The 20582-nt window shown below is 39.6% G+C and overlaps 1 protein-coding gene across 1 annotated transcript in view; it reads left to right on the forward strand.

Annotated features, from left to right (window-relative positions):
• ADGB (androglobin) overlaps window positions 1–20582 on the forward strand; it is a 172964-nt gene that overhangs the window by 56411 nt on the left and 95971 nt on the right. Inside the window, exons 6-14 of the mRNA XM_060240692.1 lie at window positions 3153–3292; window positions 4819–4905; window positions 5821–6020; window positions 7519–7647; window positions 9130–9224; window positions 10442–10616; window positions 11618–11708; window positions 12286–12418; window positions 18663–18708. Of these exons, the coding sequence (XP_060096675.1) occupies window positions 3153–3292; window positions 4819–4905; window positions 5821–6020; window positions 7519–7647; window positions 9130–9224; window positions 10442–10616; window positions 11618–11708; window positions 12286–12418; window positions 18663–18708 (1096 nt within the window). The remainder of the gene's footprint in view (window positions 1–3152; window positions 3293–4818; window positions 4906–5820; window positions 6021–7518; window positions 7648–9129; window positions 9225–10441; window positions 10617–11617; window positions 11709–12285; window positions 12419–18662; window positions 18709–20582) is intronic.

Raw genomic sequence — 20582 nt, forward strand, 5'->3', positions numbered from 1 at the left:
GTCAGAATTTAAGAGGGAAATGGGACGATAGGATTTCGGACACAGAGGGTCTTGGTCTTTTTTTGGGATCAAAACTATCTTTGCTTGACCCAAGGTGTCTGGTATATGACCACCCTGTAGCACTAAATTACATAATCTGTTAAATGAGATATGAGAGATGTTTGGAATTTTTTATAAAATTCGACAGGGAGTCCATCCCTACCGGGGTTTTTATTATTCTTAGAACCCTGTAGTGCCATATAAATCTCCTCAGCAGTTATCTCTGAATCTATATATGCCTTATGGGCCTCAGATAATTGTTTTATAAGTTGATTGGAATGCAGGAAATTTTGTATTGCTATTGGACCAGGATTGGTAGTTTTGTACAATTTCATATAAAAATCTTTAAAAACATTAACAATATCTACTGTTGAAGAATGTAAATGCCCTGTGGGGTCCTTAATCATTTTAATTTGTCTACCTGCGATTTGTGTCCTAAGCTTCCAAGAAAGCAGTTTTAGTGACCTAGGATTTTTGAACCAATACTGTTGTTTTGTAAAGAGTAAGTTTCTTTTGATTCTAGAGGTTTCCATCATATCTAGCTTCTTCCGTTCTATTTGCAGCTTTTGATAGATTTTATTGGAACCTGTCTGTTTGTGTTTACATTCCAATTTCTGGATAGTCAGTTGCAGTTGTGAAACCAATTGCAGTCTATCCTTACATAGTTTAGAAGCTGCAGAAATACATTTCTCTCTAATGAGTGCTTTTAAAGCATCCTATACTGTTTGTGCTGCAATTCCACAATTAGAAGGCAGACCAAATCATAGGGAATTGGATATTGGCTGCGAGGCTTTTGCAACTTTTTTCGCAGATAAGATCTCATTGCTCCATCACGACCTCCCTGCCACTTTTGAAACAGTATGTGAACTCGAGGCTCCCTGCCACTTTTGAAACAGTATGTGAACTCAAGGCTCCGTGCCTGTCTTCTGGACCAGTTTTGGATTGCTTTACAACACTTAGCCTGGAGGAAGTTGACAGAATTCTCTCCACTGTGCGCCCAACACCGTGTGATCTGGACCCCTGCCCATCCTGGCTCATTAAAGTTTGCCAGATGGAGCTACAGTAGCCTATGCAAGACATCGTAAATAGATCCCTCTCCGAAGGGCTTTTTCCAATGCCTCTGAAAGAGGCAGTGGTTTGCCCTTTCCTGAAAAAAACCACACTGGATCAAGCTGAATTAGCCCATTACCGGCTGGTCTGGAACTTGCCCTTTTTTGGCAAGATTATTGAGAGGGCAGTAGCGCTACAGTTACAGAGTTTTCTGGAGGATGCTTCCATCCTAGATTCCCATCAGTCCAGTTTCTGCCCAGGTCATGGGATGGAGACAGTACTGGTCACCCTAGCGGAGGACCTCCAGTGGCATCTGGACCAAGGCGGTTAAGCAGTACTGATGCTGTTAGATCTATCGGCTGCGTTCGATACGGTCGACCATCAGCTGCTGACTCACTGTCTTGCCGACGCAGGGATTCAGGCATTGGCCTTGCAATGGCTTTTCTCTTTCCTTTATGGTCGGGGATAAAGGGTGGTGATCAGGGGACAATCGTCCCAGAGACATTCACTTAATTGTGATGTGCCTCAGGGGGCGGTGCTCTCCCCGATGTTGTTTAACATCTATATGTGCCCCCTTGCTCAGATTGCCCGGTGGTATGGACTGGGTTGCCATCAGTATGCTGATGACACCTAGTTCTATCTACTGATGGATGGCCGGTTTGGCTGTGTCCCAGAAAATCTGGACCTGGTGCTGCAAGCTGTGGTTGGATGGCTTAGGCTGTGTCAACTGAAGCTGAATCCGACAAAGACGGAGGTCCTTTGTTTGCGTTGTGGTGGTCCGGGCAGGGAGATTCCCTTCCCAGCTCTTGATGGGGCGCAATTGACAACGACGTCCAAGGTCAGGCGCTTGGGGGTGCTGCTGGAGCCGTCCTTGTCAATAGAGGCTTAGATAGCAGCCACTGCCAAATCCGCCTTTTCCCATCTCAGGCGAGTGAGGCAGTTGGTTCCCTTCCTCAAGCACTGCAACGTAGCAACTGTGATCCATTCAATGGTCACCTTGAGATTGGACTACTATAATACCCTCTACATGGGGCTGCCCCTGTCTTGAACCCAGAAACTGCAGCTAATGCAGAATGTGGCGGCTAGGCTGCTATTGGGGCTCCCCAAGTGGGAGCACATACAGCCGAGGCTGTGGGAACTGCACTGGCTGTCAATAGTATACTGGATTTGCTACAAGGTGCTGGTTATCACCTTTAAAGCCCTATATGGCCCAGGACCTGCTTACCTTATGGACCATCTCTCCCCACATGTTCCCCAGAGGGTACTTAGATCTGGGATACAGCATCTATTAGTGATCCCCGGGCTAAGGGAGGGAAGATTAAAGTCAACTCAAGAGAGAGCCTTCTTGATTGCTGCCCCCTTCTGGTGGAATCAGTTGCTGGAAAAAGTTAGGGCCTTGCGAGACCTTAAGAACATAAGAGAAGCCATGTTGGATCAGGCCAATGGCCCATCCAGTCCAACACTCTGTGTCACACAGTGGCAAAAAAAATTAAATACACACACACACACATATATATATACACACACTGTGGCTAATAGCCACTGATGGACCTCTGCTCCATAATGGACCTTGCCCAGTTCCACAAGACCTGTAAAACGACACTATTTCGGCCGGCCTTTAATCCAGAATGACTGATATGGGACTAGGGAATGATATCTTACATCCTGAACACCATCTGAAACATAATAGTGTCAACTGATATTAGCACCAGAATGTTTTAACTGTTTTAAGGGTTTTAATATAATGTGAACTGTTCTGTTTTTACGTGTTGTGAGCCGCCCTGAGCCTGCTCCGGCGGGGAGGGCGGGATATAAATCCAATAAAATTAAACTTAAACATATGACAGTTGAGGAAGAGCTTATCGATATTCTGCGGAACATTTCCAAAAATACTAGGAATGTTGGTATATATTGTATAGATGGAATCTACTGGACTTTCAAATTTGTTTTCCTTTTAAAACCTATCTGTAATACCTTAAATGCCACACAGATTTTTTTGAATGTTAATTCGTTGTTTCATTTCTACCCCATAATATTCCATTTCCTTTTTCTCTCTTCTATAGGGAAGCTGGCGAAAAATTATTGTGGATGACAGTATACCTTTCAGCGAAGACAATTACATGTTGCTTCCAGCTACAACCTGTGAAATTGAACTTTGGCCACTGATATTATCCAAAGCCATCATTAAACTAGCAAACACAGAGTATGCTTCCTGAGCCACTTGTCTGTCATTTTTTTAGATAAAGAGTAGTAAACTAAAAAAAACCCAATACAAACAGCAGGTGCTTCTTTGTTTGCTGTGAATTAATGACCTAGTAATGGGTGTTTTTTTTCAACCTTATGATACAGCAAAAACAAGAAAATCCTCTGCCATGGTATGAGGCAGTGCCTCTTTATATTAAAGGACAAACAGCTCTGATTTGTTCAGAGAGGTTGCTGCTCTAGACATATTTTGTCAAAGCCCATAACCACTAAAATGAGGGAATACTAATAAACTGGGAAAACAATTGTTTTTAAGAAGGGCACCTGGGAAGACTCATGAGAAATACCATTTTTCCTCTCTATTGCCTCTAGTTCTCCCTCTGCCTCTTGGCTGGATCCCATTCATCTTGCCCCCTCTTCCTGCTAGCTGCTGCCTCCACATGCTCCTCATTCTAACCATTGCTAGTTTTTGAACATTGCAGCAATCTAAAATACCACCAAAAGCCAATCATTTGTTTTTTTATTAATATCTTTGCACAGATTGATATTGCATGTAAAGTTTTGGTGGGAAAGGTGTTACAAGTAAAGTTTTGGTGGGAAAGGTGTTACAAGTAAGGTTTTGGTGGGAAAGATGTTACACCCTTCATATGTTTTGGTTTTGTTGTTGTTTTGGGCAATTTATGCTTTTTCTGCCAACCTGAGGTTTCTCCTGCATTATCAGAACCTTAAATGACAGCTGTGGTTGGCTCCATGCCACGGGTTTGGCTGTCCACATGAGAAGTAGCCCATGGCTCTATTATAAGTATCCGCCATTATGTGGATTTTTATATTTGTTCACGGTTGAAGAGTTTACTGCAATTATAGCATCAGGTGCCAGTGATTTTCCACCCTTGGTTCTTAGTCAACCAGTATTTCCATAGTATTTTGCTTTATATTTTTTTGCTGTTTCATCTACCTAACAATACCTTTGAAGCTACTGTTCTGAGTAAAATTTGAAGCTACTGTTCTGAGTACAAAATCAATAAAGAGTTAACAAGATTAATGCAGATAAATGTTAAGTTGCAGAATTGTACTGAGACCATGCAGTTTGGCAATGTAATGTCATAAAAATTGAGAATGCAAATTATATAAGTGAATCCTATGATATTAATAGACTTATTGCAGTGTAAAAAATTGTTTCACATTTGAGAACTCATACTGCTAAGAGAAAGATATCCAAAATGTTTTCATTCATCTCTAGTCTCTAGTTTAGAGTATTGAAAACCTAAATAGATGTGAGTACAGCTTGACCATCTGCTGGGCTCTTGTTTCTAGGAAATCAGAAAGAAGCTCTGCAACCTTTTAAGGAGTGATTACTGTCCTATAAGTGCATCTCTGAGTATTGATCTTTTCTTGCAAGTTAAATGTATGAACAATGAAAATTATATAGGAAACAAGGAAGAACACCATAGAGTTAATGCAGATAACAGAGTTTAAATTTTGAATAGAATTTGTGTGTTTTATAGGTATATTTTTGATTTATTGCAGCATAAATGAAGTCAGAAAAAGAGAACTGGGAGAATTCACAGTTCTGCATGCACTTACTGGATGGATACCAGAAATTATTCCTCTCCGGTAAGTCTTACTTTTGAAAGGAGTTCATTTCTTTTGATTTCCTCGCATTTGGGCCAACTGGTATGGTGGGTGGAATAGATCTGTATTGTGACACAAGCCTTTAAAGCCATCAAAATCCATTATATGAAAAGTCATTTTTTAAAAATCCACTCTTTTGTGTATGTGGAAATGAACTCAGGTTCATTGTTTAAGACTTTTTATTATATTTCTGTCTGCCAGTTTTACTCCAGCTGTGACGCCATCATAGTTGACACTCTCTGTGTTTCCTTTAACTACATATTAACAATTGTGGTCATACATATAATTTTGATTTGTTGTGTCCACCTAGTGGCAAATGTTTTTCATGTATAATGTATAGGAGAAAATCTATATCTATTTTTCTGTGGTTACTGATAGCTGTTGAACCGGCTTGATTCAGCTTATTTGTTTTTATTTATTTGTAAGTGGGTTTACTGTACAACTTGATAAGTTGTATTATTTATTTTACTATTCATACTGTTTATGACTATAATAAATTATTGATTGATTGATCTTTATTTTAGTTGATAACTTGTATTCTTTATTTTACTACATCCTTTCTCTATAGTCTAGAAGAATGACTGTGCTTGCTTACCTTTCTTTTCAAAGAACCAGAAAGAATTGCCATCAGGGGAGTGAAATCTACTGTGTGTAGAGTTGTTGTGGTAATAACCACATCATTTAAACAATAGCAAAATGTAATGTGGACATTTTTATTGGCTCCTGTAGACCAATGAATTAAATTATGAGTTGTATTGTACTCTTTGTACATGGGGTTGCAAAGAGTCGGACTCGACTGTGCAACTGAACAACAACAATTGTACTGCATTTGCAATAACTGAGCAACAGGCAGTAATTACATTTTAAAATCAGTAATGCTGATGTGTGTTTTTAAAGGTCTGGATATTTGGATAAAGTTTGGGAATTCATAAGAGATGTAGTTCCAGAATTTAAGCTGCCAGAAGAGTCACTTGCTGAACCCAAATCATCATTTGCAGATACAAAAAAAGGTTCTGACATTAAAAATGACACCCCAACTCCCATTAAGCAGACAGAAAAGCCAGAGAAAACAGATAAAGCTGAGAAAACTAGCAAAGGTATACAGACTTTACTGCAACTTTAAGATAACTTACTGGTTCATGTTCAGAGACAGTATATTTTTCTGCCACTTTCTCTGTAATCAAGTAATTACATTAAATGTTTTGCATGGGAATTGCTGGTCAGAGATACTACAGGGACTTTGTTGAATGTTGCAAATTGGTGTCTATGCATCCTTTTGAAGTCAACAGATTTTAAGCATGCTCACCTATTTTCTGGGACTAAGTTCCAGCACTGAATAGGTACACTTAAGCGCATTTATTTTAATGCAACATTAGCATGTGTGGGACTGAAAGATACATAACTGAACTGTGTGTGAGCTAGTTTGGTGTAGTGGTTAAGTGTGCAGACTCTTATCTGGGAGAACCAGGTTTGATTCCCCACTCCTCCACTTGCACCTGCTGGAATGGCCTTGAGTCAGCCGTAGCTCTGGCAGAGGTTGTCCTTGAAAGGGCACCTGCTGTGAGAGCCCTCTCCAGCCCCACCCACCTCACACGGTGTCTGTTGCGGGGGAGGAAGGTAAAGGAGATTGTGAGCCGTTCTGAGACTCTTCGGAGTGGAGGGTGGGATATAAGGCCAATATCTTCATCTTCTTCTCCTAGATTTGCCCTCTCTTGATTAACAACTCCAGCAGTGGGGGGGTAGGTGGGAATGGAAACTGGGGAAAAACAGGATTGTGTATTCTCACTTCTTTTTACCATAGATATTTGGGAAATTCCTAGAACATTTTATGACACTGTGATGTCACTTCCAGGAACCAATCTGAAAGTGATATCACAACATTCCCCCTCCCCTTCATTTTTACATATTAAATGGACTTTTCTTTTAAACTTTTACTTTGGCAAATAAGAAACTGTATTATATTTCTTTGTTAAGAGTTTCTCTTCTATAAACTAAACAGAGCAATGGATTGTCATAATGCTAAACCTTTTCTTAATTTTCCAGCCAGTGAACCTTCTGTCATAACATGCAGATCTGTTGGGAGTCAGTGCATGTTTCCATCTCTGGCTTGGGAATTTCCTGGAGTTTTAGGGTGGTTTCTGTGGAGAGTGGACTGTGGGAAGGGGTGGGAGCTCAGTTGTATGTAATGTCACGCTAGGACATGTAGTATACCATAGTCTGCCTTTCCTCCAGGAGAACTGATCTTTGTAATATGGAGATCTGTTGTAATTATGGGAGATCTCCAGACTCTGCCTTGAGGTTAGTAATTCTAATTCAGTAATCTACATTGATGTCCTCAATGATGTCTATGGTTGCCAATAATGATAAAAGAAATCTGGACATATATCTGGGTAAGATTCATGAGTGATAAGCCGTTGGGTATGTATGACATTTGGTGCCTTTAAACCTTTATCAGAGTTAGGGAAATAATTTTTGAATGAATCAATCTATGATTTTCAGTGCATCAGTCTGTGATTTCAATGGCCATTGTTTGAGAAAGACTACTAAATGTTGTGTAAGTATGATGATATTCGTGCATGCATTACTTTTCTTCAGCCGAAAAGTCAGAACAAAAAGAAGTTGGAAAGAAGAGAAGCAAGGATGGGGAAAAAATAAAGCCAGGAGTTCATTCTGCACGATTGATGTCTACTGATTTTCCTAGTTCTCTTCAGATGTTTCTTGATGGTAAATCATATATGTTCCTAGACATATAGCGGTACCCAACTTAAATATTGTATGTTTTATCTCTTTCCCCGATTCAATAACATCACATGGAAGTAACGTCATTGCATCAGGGGTGTTGCCTGCGGATCCTCTGGTTTTAGGGCCAAAGTCTGGTTTGATGCCAATTTTACCATAGAGTTTTGCCCCAAAACCAGAGTGTTGCCTCAACGTCACCAACACAATGCCGGAAGAGGTAAGGGCCCTGCGGGATCTTACCCAATTCCGCAGGGCCTGTAAGACATCCCTCTTCCGGCTGGCCCACAACTAATCGGCATAGAGCACTGAGTACTGAACATCAAACACGGAACATCGAATATTGAACATGCAACTGATGAGTGTAGCTGTAGGTCCGCTTTGTGATTTTAATGTCTATGTATATAACAAATGTTTAGATTTTTAACTATAACTTATGAAATGTTGATTTTAATGCTTAATTTTAGATTTTATGTTAGTTTTATATGTTGTAAGCCGCCCTGAGCCACCTAGTGGGAAGGGCGGGATATAAATCTTAGATAAATAAATAAAATAAATAAAATGATGTTACTTCCAGGTGGCAACATTCCATCCATTCCCAGAACACCCCCCAAATCCCCTAGCTGGCGCAACAAGGGGACTTGGCAACCTTAGGCTACCAGGAAGTTAGCTCTGCCTCTTTGGAATTCTGAAGTCTCTCACTTCTCTCTCCCTGCAGACAGGAAAGACTGGAGATTCCTGAAATACTCATTTTTTTCTAGCATACTTTTGCCTGCTACACTGTCATGTATTTACCACAACAGGAACATCTCCTTACCAGTGGAAAGAAGGATCAAGGGCCAGGCTCTCTACTTTCTGTTTTAGAACGGCAATCTTCCCTGCAACTTTCCCTTCTACTTGCTAAGAAGATTTAGTCACATGAGAGACAGCAAATGAAGTTAATGTAGCCTCGTGTTTTAATATTGAAGAGTTCTCAATTATATGTCATTCATGGAAAATATTTTAAAACAAATGAAAACTTAAAAATTAAGTAACAAACATTAAATGAGATCTTTGTATATAAGGATTGTAGCTAATCTTTATCAGAGTTTTTAATGCATGAATCCTAAATATGCTTTTCTGGGAATAAGTCCTATTAAGTAAGCTTCAGTAGGAATCTGAGTAGACCACTTATGTTTGCATTGTAAATTTTTTACTCTGTGTGTGATCTTAAGGTTTTAAAAAGTATGTGCAGTTTAAGAATCAAGCCCTAACTCTTCTTGACTGGGACAGTGAAACCACTTATTCTGTGTCATTACCAGTGCTTGTTTCAGATTAGTAAACCGGAGAAAGAGATTATTCTGCCTCTATTTTTTGTCTTTTTTTTTTTTTAAGAATCATAGCTCTTAACCAGGAATGCTTAATTATGTACTTCAGTATTAATATCATTTTTCTTACTTTTTAATAGGTTTAATGGGTTCTTTTTAATAGGTTCTGCAGCTCCACTGCAACCACAAATGGTGCTGTATGCTTGCTATTCGCCTCTTTATGTATCTGAAAGAAAGATCTTTGAATTAGGGAAAATGGTAAGAATTTTTTATATATATATTGTCTTCTGAATATGAACTGTAACATTTTTCCTCCTCTTCATCTAAAGAGCTCTGAAATAGTATACATCATTCTCTCCCCCTTTCCTCTATTTTACCCTCACAAGTAGGTTTGGCAGAGAGAGAGAGGGAGAGATAGAGAGATCAGCTTGAAGTCACTCCATTCAGTGGGTTTCATAGCTGAAGAGGGAGTTAGACCTGGCTCTCCAACTTTGTTGTCTGGCACTCCACTGTAATGGCTCCTTAATAACAGGATTAAAACAATTTATAAATATACCAGTTCAGAGAAAGGTACATACATTTGCAAAGGTGGTCTTTGTAGATAATTTTTCTCCGTGTCTAGTTCAGATGCCCCCCTGCAACTTTAAAGATGAAAGTTGTATCTCATTCCTTCTGTAAGTATTATGTGACAACATATGGGTACCTGGAAACCCATCACCTATGGTATTTCTGTTCAAGAACAGATAAGAATAAAAGAAGAGTGCTGCTGGATCAAACCAAAGGCCCATCAAGTCCAGCTTTTTGTTCACACTGCAGGCAACCAGCTGCTTTTAGGAAGCCCACAAGCAAGATGACTGCAACAGCATCCTCTTGCCCATGCTCCCAAGCAACTGATAAAAAGAGGCATACTGCCTCTGGTACTTGAGGTAGTAGATCTTGACTAGTAGTCATTGATAGCCTGATTCCCATGTATTACTGAAGACAATGTGAGATCTTGCTAAAGTTCAGGTTGTAACAAGGGTTAATTCAAAGTGGACCATGCTATAATTAATCTGTTGGCCTTCTGTCTTTTCTGGCCATATTTGGGAGAACTAAAAAGTGACTGTTCTGTTTCATTCTGAACCTGGGAATATTCAGCCTTTGTAAAACTGCTCAGTTGTTCCAGTGGGCACCCCAATAGATACCTACTTGGTATGCTAACTTGCCAAAGCAAGAGAAATCAGACTACTCTAATTGTCCTTAGCACTATGGGTGGTTCACTAAGAGACTTCTTATTAACATGGGCACAGCATCAATTGTCCCGATTTTGATAGCTCAGTATTTAATCCTGCTCCTTCCAATTACTGAACATACAATTGACCTCTTAATGTGAAAAAGAATCTTACAATTGTTCCAGAATTAGAGTGTTTCTCGTTTTGGTATTTCACACTGTAACATAGCCTCCTTTGAATATTGTACTTCTTTGTGTTTTGCAGGCTGATTCTTCTGAGAAGTTACGTCAGTATGGTCTCTCACATATATACAGTCATCCAGCACTGATAAGCAGAGCAAGGGCATGTCCTCTGATAGCACCACTGAAGCCACTGCCTGTACCTCGTTGGAAGCTTATCCGCCAAAAAAAGGAAACTATTGTGACAGATGAGCCCCAAGGTTTTTCTTTTCTAAGCTTTTGTGTTGTGTTTCTAATTATCTGTGAGCCAAAATATCATATTTGTATTTGTCTTCATTCATTCAAACAAGGATTTTGCTTTCCAGCTCAAAATTCTTCTATACAAAAATTAAGAATGTATTTTGCTATGTTATATCAGAGAAACAAATACTAGTAATGAAGTAAATACTATCCTCTGGTTCTTGTTGAGTGCTTTACTTTTCCGGCCTTTCTCAGCATGCAAAATATGAAGGACATACTTGGAGCATAATTACCTTCAGTAATTCACACATCTTTTTGAAGAGTCAGTATTTGGCACATACTGGGTATTATACAGATACTTGCAGAATGTTTCTACCCAACACGTGTATGAATATGCTTCAGGTGAACTGCTGCTATAATACTTATTGCAAAGTACACCTACAGTCCAGAAATCCGTGAAGAGAGATCTGCATACACAACTGGTCTCTTTCTTTTTCTTAGAGATACCTGTTCCCCTTTGACAAATTGTGAATTTTTAAAAGCTTCCTCACTTGAACCTGGCTGCATTCATGTGTCAGTAGGGGAGCAAACTTTGGAAATGCCTGGCCTCATTCATTTTCTCTCCCTAATTCATCTCTCACACAATCGCTTCCACATTGGAATAGTCCATGGTCCGTTTTGGCTAAATGGCTTGTTCTCCTCCAAACCTAATTATAGTTTGCAAATGCAGAAATAATTAAATTCTTTGCCATGATTTGTGGTTACATATGAAGGAGTTTTATTAAAGTTAAATCTGTAGTGTTAAAAGTTGGCACAGCCCCTTTAGCCATGGAAAATAACAGGTTTAAAAAAACAACCTCTTGAAACTGGACATCTTTAGAATATGAACCTTCTGTGAACTCATTCCTTTGACTAGGGCTATTTTATTTTATATGTTCATAGGGAACAATTTTATTTGAAAGTTGCTTGTTTCATTTTTGAATTTCAAGTTGGAATTCTTTTGTGCTCCTTTCTTTTTCAGAACCTATCTTTAAAAAGCCTGACCAATTTATTGAGATTGCTAGTCCTTTTCTGAACTTTAAACTTTCTCCAATACCTATACCAAGAGATACGTAAGTAGGCCATTTACAGTACAGGTACTCTTAACTGTGCATTGGATTTTGGTCATTGTGTATGAAGATGGAGTAACAGTAACTAATGCCTCATTAATATACTGAAGAATGTATATTTAAAATCTGATAATTCCTGCCTCCTCCTTCCTGTTGTGGTAATTTGAACTATTCCCCTCCCCCCCTCCAAAGGGACTGTTAGAAATGGCATAGGATGTTAAATGGAGATGTGTGCCGACAAGGAGGAATCAGTAAAAAATCATCATTCCTTTTTACGCAAGCAGAGTTGTCCTTCCACTCACAGAAAGGGAGAGTTCGGATCTAACTGTATTGAGTGATATCACATCAGAGTGCATTGGAATCTCTTTGAACTGGAGAATCTTTGAAGCAGAGCATAGTATTATTTCAGGAGCGGATTCCACTATCCTTTGGAAATATTGGAACTTCTAGTGTTCATTTTTTGTTGCAATTTTTCGGTATAAGAACACTGCAGAACTATGGCAGAAATTATGAGATACATAATATGTGCAAATATTTTAAGTTTTAGAGTTGATGGTTGATTTGCTTTTATTTTATATAGCCATTTCCCACCATCTACATTTAAAAAGGGATCACTTCCTGCATGTAGCCTTTCATTTGTCACTGAAAATGATGAAAATGTACTTGACGCTTCTACAGATATGAATCCCACGAGTACAGATGAAAATTCCCAGGTTAGACCTTTATTCTTTTCTTATGCGAACTGTTCTCTTTATATTGGTAAGATTGTGACAAGTGTATATTATTAGAGTTTGTAGAATCTTTCGGGATCAAGTGCCGTGTTCTGCTGGAGAAAGTTTTCCTTCCAGACATTTCGTTCTCAGCTGTGGAGAACATCCTCAGTGGCGTTGCAGCCGGAGCAGGCGCTCAGACCTTCTTGGCTGCTGTGCATTGAGTGGGGCCAGGGCTGCTGGAGAGCTGCTATTTGTAGGCTGGAGGGGGTGTGATGAAAGGGCAATTGGTTTGTGGATGTGCCCATTGTTTGGTGGGGCTTACTGGAATGGTAGTGATAAGGAAACTGGCTGTTGAATGTGACCATTGTTCCGTGTTAATTGCTGAGAGGGTTGGAAGGGGTTTGAAGATAAGGAAGATGGTTGTTGACTGTGCTGATTGTTCTGTGCTGGTTGTTCTGAGAATTTCTGCAATTTATAGTCTGTAGGACTATACAGACTATAAATTGCAGAAAGTCTCAGAACAACCAGCAAATTCCACAGAACAATCAACAAACAAATTCCACAGAACAATTCCACAAATTCCACAGAACAATTGCAGAAAGTCTCAGAACAACCAGCAAATGTTTTCTTTTAATTGAAATAAATATTCACAGAAAAATGTGTTAGTAGGGCCTCCCACTGTTATTGTCTCTGGAGCACCAGGTGTTCAAGGGTTCATTGCCTTTGAACAAAGAGGTTCCATTTTACCACTCTTGCTGGTAGCTATTTTATTTACTTATTTTTATTTTATTCAATTTTTAACCCGCCCTTCCCATAGAACAGGCTCAGGGCAGGTTACGTCATAAAACAACAATCAGCAGTCAAAACCAATTAAATTAATGACTTTGTCTGCCATGAATTTGCCTTATTCTCTTTTAAAGCTATCTAATCAGATTTCCAATTACTGCAACTTGTGGCTGTGAATTTCTTTACATTAACTGCACATTTTATAAAGTACTTGCTTTGTTTTCCATGAGTGTAGTGCTTATCAGCCTTGTGTTCCCCACAGTTCTGTGTGACAGGGTTATATTCACAAGGAGAGAGGGCTGAAACTATGGATGCAGTATTGTTTTCCTGATCTCAGATGACCCCACAGAGCTGCTGTTTGTCATGTCGGAGAACGTAACATGTAGCTGTCACTGCATACATGTTTCCCCAAGGGGCAAATACTGGCTTCCCAGGATTGCTTCATGTCTGGAAAATGGTGCAGGAAAAAGGCTTAAGCCTCTTCTGTCTATGCACTGCCATCCTAGCTCTAATCAGGCCCCTACATTCCTTAGAATTATGTTCCTAGTACAGAACTTGAAGCCCATTTTGATTGATAGGGCCTGTGGGGCCACATATGATACAGAAGGACTTTTGTAACACATGACTGGCATCTTGCTATGGGAACTGGCAGTTCACAAATGGCTGTTTTTTCCCCCCAGTATATGATCATGTATTGAAATCTTACCTGTGCATGACAAAAAGAAAGATATAATAAGCAGATATAATAAGCAGGAATAATAAGATATAATAAGCAGGGACTTATATGTGTGTGTGTATGTATATGTATATATATGTAATATGTAATAGATTTTTATATTATATGTAAGAGATTTTTTATTGACTATTGTCTGTCATTATTTTCAGTTTAAGAGTTGCTGGGTTTTGATCAGTATCTTGAAAGTAATTAATTAAAAGATAAACTGCTGTGCCTGCAGCTTTAAATGCTCTTAAGTTGTCATTTAATTGTCAGTTATGTTTCCAGTCTGCACCAAATAATATAATTATAGAACTCTGGTTTTCTTTTGAAAGGGTATGTGAGCAAGAAAGGTCAAGGACAAATTCCTGAGAGACAATGACAAAATAGTGGGATGCAAAACAGATAGAGAAGTTCAGGTTTTCACGGCTGGTAACATCATTAGGGTTTGTAGAATCTTTCGGGCTCAAGTGCCGTGTTCTACTGGAGAAAGTTTTCCTTCCAGACGTTTCGTTCTCAGCTGTGGAGAACATCCTCAGTGGCGTTGCAGCCGGTCTGTAGGGTGTTTTGAAGAGCTGGGTACCAAGATTGGTGAATGAAAATGCCTTCTTCCTTTCTGAGATTTACAAACACCAGCACAATTTTAACAGAAAGGAAGAAGGCATTTTCATTCACCAATCTTGGTACCCAGCTCTGCAAAACACCCTACAGACCATAAATTGCAGAAAGTCACAGAACAACCAGCACATTACACAGAACAATCATCACAGTCTTCCTTATCTTCACACCCCTTCCAACCCTCCCAGCAATTAACACAGAACAATGGTCACATTCAACAGCCAGTTTCCTTATCACTACCCTTCCAGGAAGCCCCACCAAACAATGGGCACATCCACAAACCAATTGCCCTTTCATCACAGCCCCTCCAGCCTATAAATAGCAGCTCTCCAGCAGCCCTGGCCCCACTCAATGCACAGCAGCCAAGAAGGTCAGAGCGCCTGCTCCGGCTGCAACGCCACTGAGGATGTTCTCCGCAGCTGAGAACGAAACGTCTGGAAGGAAAATTTTCTCCAGTAGAACACGGCACTTGAGCCCGAAAGATTCTACAAACCCTAAAGATAGAGAAGTGTCTCACATAATTATTAAAAAAGGCAGGCGTAGCAACTTGATTTTGTTTTGACCTTTGCTTAAATCTTGTTTTGAAAAATCTCTGTTATGTTTATAGGACTAGGAAGAAACTGGTTTGTAAAAGAGAAGTGCAAAAATATGGACTTAAATTTTTCTTCCAAAGTGATATCCAGTGCTTGGATGACAAGTGGGCTTGGAGGTGGGAGAGTAATGTTAGAGTAGGGCTGATGGGACCATATTGTGTAGGTAGAGTTGTGACTGGCCTAGGATTGCAGTATTTGCCATAATTTTTTTTTAATTAATTGGGCTGAAATGGGAAGTGTGATTAATAATTGTCCTAACAGAAATAATTCGGTGTTGGCTGAGGCAACCTGTTGATAATCAGAAGCCATTATCACCTCACCATAGAGTGACAGTGTTCCCATAGAGAGCCATTGTTCAGACTGTTAAGACCAGACAAAAATACTGATGCTGAAATACACCAGTGAACATAATATAATAACAGAAGCTTTGTAAAAATGATATAAAATGTACAGCTTCAAATACAATAAATTCAGATGCCAGTATGATGTTCTTCTGATACTGTTACAAAAAACATCTGAAGAAGAGGGTTCTCTTTGAAACTGGAAGATTACCAGACACCAGACTCCTGTTATGGTACAATACATATATACTACAGTTCTTATATGTAATGTTACCCACTGTGTCCACAAAGTTTTAGATATATTTTGCAGTGATACATTTCAGTTTGTAGTTTTCTACACTGTTGTTCCTTTGTGATAGTAATCATGAGGTGGTCAACAATAATCTCCTCTGCCCATGTTATGGAAATGTGGAAGCAAGGGAGTACAGTAGCATTGGCCAAATGGTATGATTGGTGGCTACAAATATTAATTTAGAATATTTCTCCTCTTCACAGTCCTGTTCTGCTTGAGGCAGCTTAAAATTAAAACCACCACAGTATTTTTAAAAGCCATTAAAAGCAAGTGATTGAACATAAGCAGCATAAAACTCTCCATAAAAACAGAAGCAGGCTATTTAAAAGCTGATAAAATAAAACCCCTAATTAAAACCATGGGTTAAAAGATGTGTTTGGGCCTGGCACCTAAAATAAAATAAAAGTAGGTGCCAGGTGAACCTTAAGGGGGAGGGCATTCCAAATACAAACTGACCCCACAAAGAGTGCCCTGCCTCTAGTCACTAGGCACCTCACCTCTGAAGCGGGAACACAGAAAGCTGGATTTGAGAGGCAGATCTTTAGTGGATAGTATGGCAAGAGACAGTCCTGGGAAGAACAGATGCAGTACAGAGGTTAGAGCAGATGTGTCAAACATATGCTCTTTGGGCCTCTTATCCAGGCCTCTTATCCAGCCTCTAAACAACTGATTACTTTCATTGTCAGATTACAGAGGCTGTGCTTTATGTCCCTGTATGCTGACCCAGTGCTATTGAGTAATAGGTGGTAGAAGTAGGAGGGTATTTTTATATTTTTATGATTGAGGTTTATATCGTTACTGGTTTTTATGTGGCTTTTATGAAATGTAAGCCGCCCTGAGCCTGCTTTGGTGGGGAGGGCAGAATATAAGCCGAAGGAGGGAGGGAGGAAATAAATAAATAAATAAATAAATAAATAAATAAATAAATAAATAAATAAATAAATAAATAAATAAAAGGTGGCATTAGGAGATAGTTTAAGGAAGTACTATAAGAATGTTAATATTTTAAGCATGCTTGTCTTTTGAGTAAAAAATAATATTGTTAATTGGGTTTGCCTGAGTCCTTTATAAAGTTTATATTGTCCATACCCAGAATTAGATGTTATGGCACCCATGAATATCCCTTCTGTTTTGAAGTTTGCTGGATGCATTTGGCCAGTAACGCACTCTCAGCCTAACTTCCTTCACAACAATTTCTGTGAAAATAAAATGGAACAGTGGCTAATGTTGTAATCTACTTTGGGTTCCAATTGGGGAGAGAATCAGTGTCTAAATCCTATATTCAAGGCAAGCTGTCTTGGCGATGAGTCACCTCCCCTCCCTTTGGCTGAGCCACATGTCACTCAATCTCGACGGAGAGCAACCCTACACCCCAGCTACAGGACAGACAAGGATTGGGCCACTGGGGAAGCTGCCTTAGTGTCCTATTGGCCTGTCCTGCTGGGCCTCCTATTTTCCCTCAGTGGATGTTGCTAGGCAACCATAGTATTCCAAGCTTGGTTCTGTCAGTAGAAGTCAGGGAGAGGAGTCCACTCCAGGCTTATTTTGGCCTTTGAGGGAAAACTCATTGGGACCAGTCCTCACTAGGGTTGCCAGCTCCACGTTGGTGGGAAATTCTTGGAGATTTTGTGATGGAGTCTAAGGAAGCCAGAGTTTGGGGAGGAGGAGGCCTCAGCTGCATATAATGCCTCCAAAGCAGTTATCTTCTCCAGAGAGAGAGATACCTGTTGTCTGGAGTTCAGTTGTGATACTAGGAGATCTTCAGGTTCCACCTGGAGGTGTGTGGGGGAGTGAGTGAATGCCATGGGTGGGAGAAGTAGTGGAGTCCCAAGGGTGCAGGGATAGTTGTGAGGAAGAGGCGGTTGAGGGATGGGTATTGGGTGGGTGGGAAGATAACAAAAATAGGGGAAGTGAATGCCTTCACTTGGGGGTTGGGAAGACAGCAAGGGTGAGGAGGAGGCAGAATGAAAATATCTAATAGATAGATCACTATATCTCCTGTGATTGTATAAGCTGCCACTCCATCTTCTGAAACTGCCTTCAGAGTAAATAGCCTGAGAATCGAGCCTAGCATTTATTTTCAGTAATTCAATATTTGAAACGTGTTCCTAACCATCTTTGCCCAGAAGTAAGACCCATTTTGTTGTAATCAATTTTACTTCCAAGTATGTATGCTGACTAGTTCTGGCTAGCCCAGTCTCGCCAGATACTGGAAGTAAGCAGGCTCTGGCTAGTATTTGAATGGGAGACCTCCAAGGAATACCAGGGTTGTAGCATGGAGGAAAGCAATGGCAAACCACTTCTAAACATTGCTTGCTTTGAAAATCCAACAGTATGACCATACTCTGACTTGGGAGCCACATGAGGCTCTTTCATACATGTTATGTGACTCCAAAGCCCTCACTACCCCACTGGCTGGCTTGGAGAAGGCATTTGTCTCTAAATCACTTCTCCAAGCCAAGCCAGCTGGCAGCTTGGAGAATACATTTAAAGTTAAAGTTGCTTTCTTTCCATGTCTTCCTCCCTTGTTCCCCTCATCTATCTTCCTGCCTGCCTTCCTGTCTTGCGGCTCTCAAACATCTGCCATTTATTCCATGTGGCTCTTAAGGTAAACAAGTTTAGCCACTGCTGCCCTACAAGATTACCAAAAGTAATCTGTGACTTGACAGCAGAACAACATGTATGCTGATGATTGCAACTTTGATGTAGATGATTTACAGTGCTACCCTGAACAATGGAGTTCTACCATTTTAAGTCCACTGATCATGCATGTATTGCAACTGTTAATAAAGTACATAATAGCCCATTTGCAGTAATTGCTTCTGAAAATCTTTTGATAATGCTGTGATTTTGCAATTATTTTAAAATGGTTATAAACAAGTTTTTTCCCATTTTGTAGGAATCTAATTTTGGTCAGCAACATATTATAGAAGGAACCTTAAAAGGTAAACATATTTGTGGGTTTTTTTGCTTAAAATAGAGCACTAGTTCAGGAAATGCTATTATTTTATTGTTTGTGAAAACTTTAAGATTAATACAACATGGTAAATTGATAGAGGTGAAATTATTCTGTAATTCAAGTTGTCAGAATACAGTCTCTGAACAAATGTATGTACTATGATTATTTTAGAAACATTTTTCAGATGGAAGAGGGAATAAGAACAGTTTAACAAGCCGCAGTATAGAATCTCAGATATAGTATGTGAATTCTGAAAATATGAAAGCTTAAATGCAGTGTGAATAAATAAGGTATCATCCTGGTTTGAGGAGGCTGTGTGTGCGTTATGTGTGATCCATGCTATAAATGTTTGTTTAGGATAGTTCTGAAAGTCTGTTAACTAAATTGAGTTTATTATTTATTTTATTTTTACTAACTTCATGTATAGCTTATCCTTCTCACTGAGAAAGTCAGATTACAAAATAGGAGAAACAATCAAACAGGAAAGGTCTGTAATAAACAAAACAGTGCACTAGGGCTGATTATAGAATTGAAAATAGTAGAAATTAAAGAATTGTCTAAGATAAAGGTCCCCTGTCTCTTTGGCCTTTGGGGGCCTTTGGACTTTGAAGAGGGGGAGGTGAGCAGCATCCAGAATGGAGCCAAATACAATACCTCCCTCCTCACCTTGCAAAAAAAATAGTAAAAGGGGAATAAAAAAGAAATGAAGGAAAACCTGAAGTGGGGATGGAAGCATAGACCTAGATGCTTACCAGTCCTCTTGATTCTTCAGAGGCTGCAGCCACTACTGCAACCATGGAAACCTCTTTTATTTTAATTAGTGTAGCCAATAAGCCCTGTCTTAAAAAGCCCCACCCATATTTATTGTATGTTATTTATTAATTTAATTTGCACCCTTTCCCACAAGTGGGCTCAGGGAAGCTTACAACTTAAAAACCCATCAGAAAAGCTTGTTATGCACTAGGAGAAGTACTGGTTGGCACCATGTTGAGGAATTTTCATCTAAGACAACAAAACTGTCACTGAAGAAAAATATTTTTAGGAGTGAAACTGTCTGAAGCTTGACAAACTGTATTGCAGGAAGATTACAAAGGATGAAGACACTGCATTTAAAAGGGGGTGATACGTGTAATGAACATTGAAATAGACTACCTAATATCCTTATATTATAGTTCTGATCCCTTTATAAGTATTCCCTCTTAAATATTTATAGTTTGCACATTCTGTGAAATGATAGAAGCACGCTAGCCTTCCTGATAACCTGTCATAGGCTGTTCCGTGATGGGAGCCACCACAGAAAATGTGCATGAATAGGCAGTTGCCAATTTTACCTATTTGAAAGGTAGTGCCTTCTAAAAACTTTGCTCACATGTATGCAGCTGCCACCGAGGAATATAGCTAAAGAGCTGGTTCTGAAGGTATGAGGGCCCAAGGCCATTAAGAACATTCATAGATGACAGCTTCAGCCTTGAATTGAACTTGGTAGCTCATTGGTAACCAACAATGTGGCTGGGAGCCAATCATGAAGACAGCAGAAGCTGAGCTTTCCATGGGGCACCTGCTTGGAGGGCTATAACTCAGACATTCAAAACCCAGTCTTTGCCAAACTTGGAGGGCAGGTGGATGAGAGCCTGCTGAAGACTCCCAGTGAGTTTTACCCCTTACAAACCAGTGAACCAATAACTGGGTCAGAAATCAAATGAAATGAACCACTATTTTCCCTGGTTCATACCCATCCCTAATCTGAAGTTTGAATTAGTCTATCCCATAATGCATATATTATGGCTTAATTTTTTTTCTTGAGACATTCTAGATCAGCCTACAGGTAGGGATACGCAAAAATGTGTATTGTTTCACTCT

This window comes from Heteronotia binoei, chromosome 1, assembly GCF_032191835.1.
Source record: "Heteronotia binoei isolate CCM8104 ecotype False Entrance Well chromosome 1, APGP_CSIRO_Hbin_v1, whole genome shotgun sequence".
NCBI lineage: Eukaryota > Metazoa > Chordata > Lepidosauria > Squamata > Gekkonidae > Heteronotia > Heteronotia binoei.